The 3271-nt window shown below is 34.7% G+C and overlaps 1 protein-coding gene across 1 annotated transcript in view; it reads left to right on the top strand.

The window, feature by feature from the left end:
• CHDC2 (calponin homology domain containing 2) overlaps positions 1-3271 on the top strand; it is a gene marked incomplete at both ends in the record, with an annotated part of 9874 nt that overhangs the window by 2827 nt on the left and 3776 nt on the right. The window contains one exon of the mRNA XM_010828427.1: positions 2378-2494. Within this exon, the coding sequence (XP_010826729.1) occupies positions 2378-2494 (117 nt within the window). The remainder of the gene's footprint in view (positions 1-2377; positions 2495-3271) is intronic.

Raw genomic sequence — 3271 nt, 5'->3', positions numbered from 1 at the left:
CATCTGGAGGTTCACGGTTCACATATTGCTGAAGCCTGGCTTGGAGAATTTTGAACATTACTTTACTAGCGTGTGAGATGAGTGCAAACTCTCTCTAGGCTTCCACATACCCTGGGGTCTCTCCTTACTGCTCTGATTGTTCCTTCTCAGCACATATGTATTACAAATTTTGCACACATTTTCAGAATTTTTAAGATTTTTCTGACAAATTTTGATGTTATATTCTTCTAATATACTAGATGGATGGTATGTGAGATATCAAATAAGACAATGTAATAGAAAGAGCAGAGGATGAAAAGTTGCAGAACCTGGGTAGAAATTCTATTTTGTGTTCTCACCTCACCATTTTACCATTTGCTTTTATCTTTAGTACCCAGATCCTTAAACATCTGTTATTAAACAAACTGTGCTTTATGGGGGAGCAGCATACTAGTGGTGTGTTTATTAAAAAAAAAAGGCTTTTGTGAAGATTCCTAGACTATAAATAACTGGAATGTATTATTATTATTGTCATTTTATTATTATTGATATTATAACTTATTATTACTTTACCACTTTTTTGTATTTTTCATAATGCCCCTCCCCAAATAATGAGGAATTACTGTGCACAATACTGCTATTTCTTTAGAAGGAAAAAAATGGAGTCTTTGTATGATAATTTTTTAAAATAATATATGCATTTGGGTAAGCATTACTATAGAAAGATATCATGATTCTTAAATAGTTTAAAATATCTTCAGAAATATGCATGTAGTAATTTATAACATATATTTAGTGCCTTCTAGGCATATGACATTCTGTGCTGAGTGCCTTGTATTTGTTATTTCATTTAGTCTTCCCAACAACCATGGTTCAGTACTCTTATTAATCTCACTTTGCAGATTAAGAAACTGAGTCATAGATGACCAAAATTTGATAATGTTCATATCCAATAAATTTATTTTCTTAATTAAAAAAAATGAGTCATAGGGAGGATGAGCACATTGCTCAGGGAATTCTAACCAAATTTATGAGAACTCAGAGCTCCATATGTAGCTACTGTGCTTTAGAGAATGATACATTCAGTAAAGGTGAAATCTTAAAACATACTAAGTATACCCAAAAGTAAAGAAGTATGACTTATATGTAATAAAAATTATTAAGTTGTTATACTTAATATGCCAAATAAAAAAGTATCATATGAATCACTGAGTTTAGTTGAAGTGTCCAGATGTGGGTTTGTACCCCACTAGGAACCTTTTGTCATTTGATGTTGACTTGAAAAGGTACTGTCTAATGCAGTATCATTCTGTCAAAATGAATCATTCTGTCATTGAATTTCCTAAGGCGTCCTTCTATGGAGTCTGCAGTGGCTTAGCATTGTGGATATGTGCATACCTATTGGGCAAAGGTTCTCTGGGAAATTCTGAATGGCTTTGTACTGAAAGGGTGGAAGAGACTCAGTATATACCAGATTATTTATATGTGTTGTTGGCTATAAAGTAATCCTCAAAACAAGCACATGAGTTCAGAGCCCTTGATTTCATTTTATGGATAAAAAACAGATGTTTCAGAGAACTTGTATAATGTACCCATGGTTTACTAGCTCCGGAGCTGTGGTGCCAAGCTTTCATGTTAGATCTTTTGAATTGCACAGGCCATGCTTCTCTGATGGAATAACATTCTGAATATATGTGTTGTACTAAATATTTTATTGTTATATAGTATATATTGTATTCTTTTATAATATACATACACATATAAATGTACGTGCATATGTAGATAGATAAGTAGATATGTAGGTAGGTAGATATCTGGTGGTAGGTTATATCTGCTTCCTTTTCTTGTTCAGCATTGCTTGTGGTTGTTTGAATTACCATGGTGGCCAAGTATACTGTATGCACAGCAGCTCTAACTGGAATAGAGATCAAAAGCTGTACAAAATGGAATCATAACCAAGCAATGCTTTCATTTCAGAAAATTAACTAGAAAAAATTACTTTCCTTAGTGACAGGCTTTTTATATATGATTTTGAGCACTATATATAATAATTCTAAAAATTTGGGTGTAGAAACATTTAAAAGACTATATATACTTGTTTATGCTAAAGTTGAACATTGTTCATTCTCCAATAATGGATGTATCATAATAATTGCCTTATTAATAAAGTTCATTCAGTTCAGTTCGTATCACTCTTTATTTTCTTCTTATTTTACATCTTATTCATGAGTAATAGGAACTTAGATTTTTTTTGTACTGTATGTATGTGTGTATGTATATATATATACATATTTACTATAATGCTTATATATATAATTATGAAATTCAGGTTCAGTAATTTGAGAGTGAATTCACAAATGCTTGTTTGACCTACTCTAATTCAATGTGTCATTTGTAGAAAAGGATACCAGTTCTGAAAGCAAGAGTCTGCTTGCCAGTAGAAAAACTGGCTTGCCCTCTACTGCTCCTAGTAAATTTAGTGATGCTGAGCCTGCAAAGAGAAGATTGTTTGTTGGTATGTGGCAAATACATAATGTACCTCTCCAGCCCAATCCAAAACATTATCTGTTTAATATTATTTGATGCAAAACTTAGAGTTTTTTCAAGTAGTAAGAAATCCATGAAGAAAGCTGAATTTGTCACTAGTTTTGAGAGGGTCATCTGCTTTGAAGGGCTTCCCTGGTGGCTCAGCTGGTTAAGCATCTACCTGCAATGCAGGAGACCTGGGTTCGATGCCTGAGTTGGGAAGATCCCCTGGAGGAGGGCATGGAAACCCACTCCAATATTCTTGCCTGGAGAATTCCATGGACAGAGGAGCCTGGCAGGCTACAGTTCATGGGATAGCAAAGAGTCAGACATGACTGAGCGACTAACACTTTCACTCTCTGCTTTGGGTGCTCTTTCCAATGATTTAGAGTAGAAATTCTCTGGTTTTGGCTAATGATATGCTTAATATCTTAAGATTTTTCTCTTAAGCCAAAAGCTATACCAAGCAGTTCCATTTATTAGATTGTTTGGTAGAAAAACCTAGGGTGGTAGTTTATATGATATGAAGCAGATGTTATAGTGGTATTTAACTAAAATGTTGAATATCTGGTAGAGCCCCTGTGAATTTGCTGAGACTGTCTGTACAGGTACCCTTTGTACATAATTCGCAAACTGCTCAACTAGGGGGGGTTGTTGCCTAATTAGCTTGGTCCAATGTTGCTTAGGAGAAAGCAATGGCACCCCAATCCAGTACTCGGCCTGGAAAATCCCATGGATGGAGGAGCCTGGTAGGCTGCAGTCCATG

This window comes from Bison bison, unplaced genomic scaffold (assembly GCF_000754665.1).
Source record: "Bison bison bison isolate TAMUID 2011002044 unplaced genomic scaffold, Bison_UMD1.0 scf7180017858595, whole genome shotgun sequence".
Lineage (NCBI taxonomy): Eukaryota > Metazoa > Chordata > Mammalia > Artiodactyla > Bovidae > Bison > Bison bison.
This window is presented reverse-complemented; position numbering and strand designations above follow the sequence as displayed.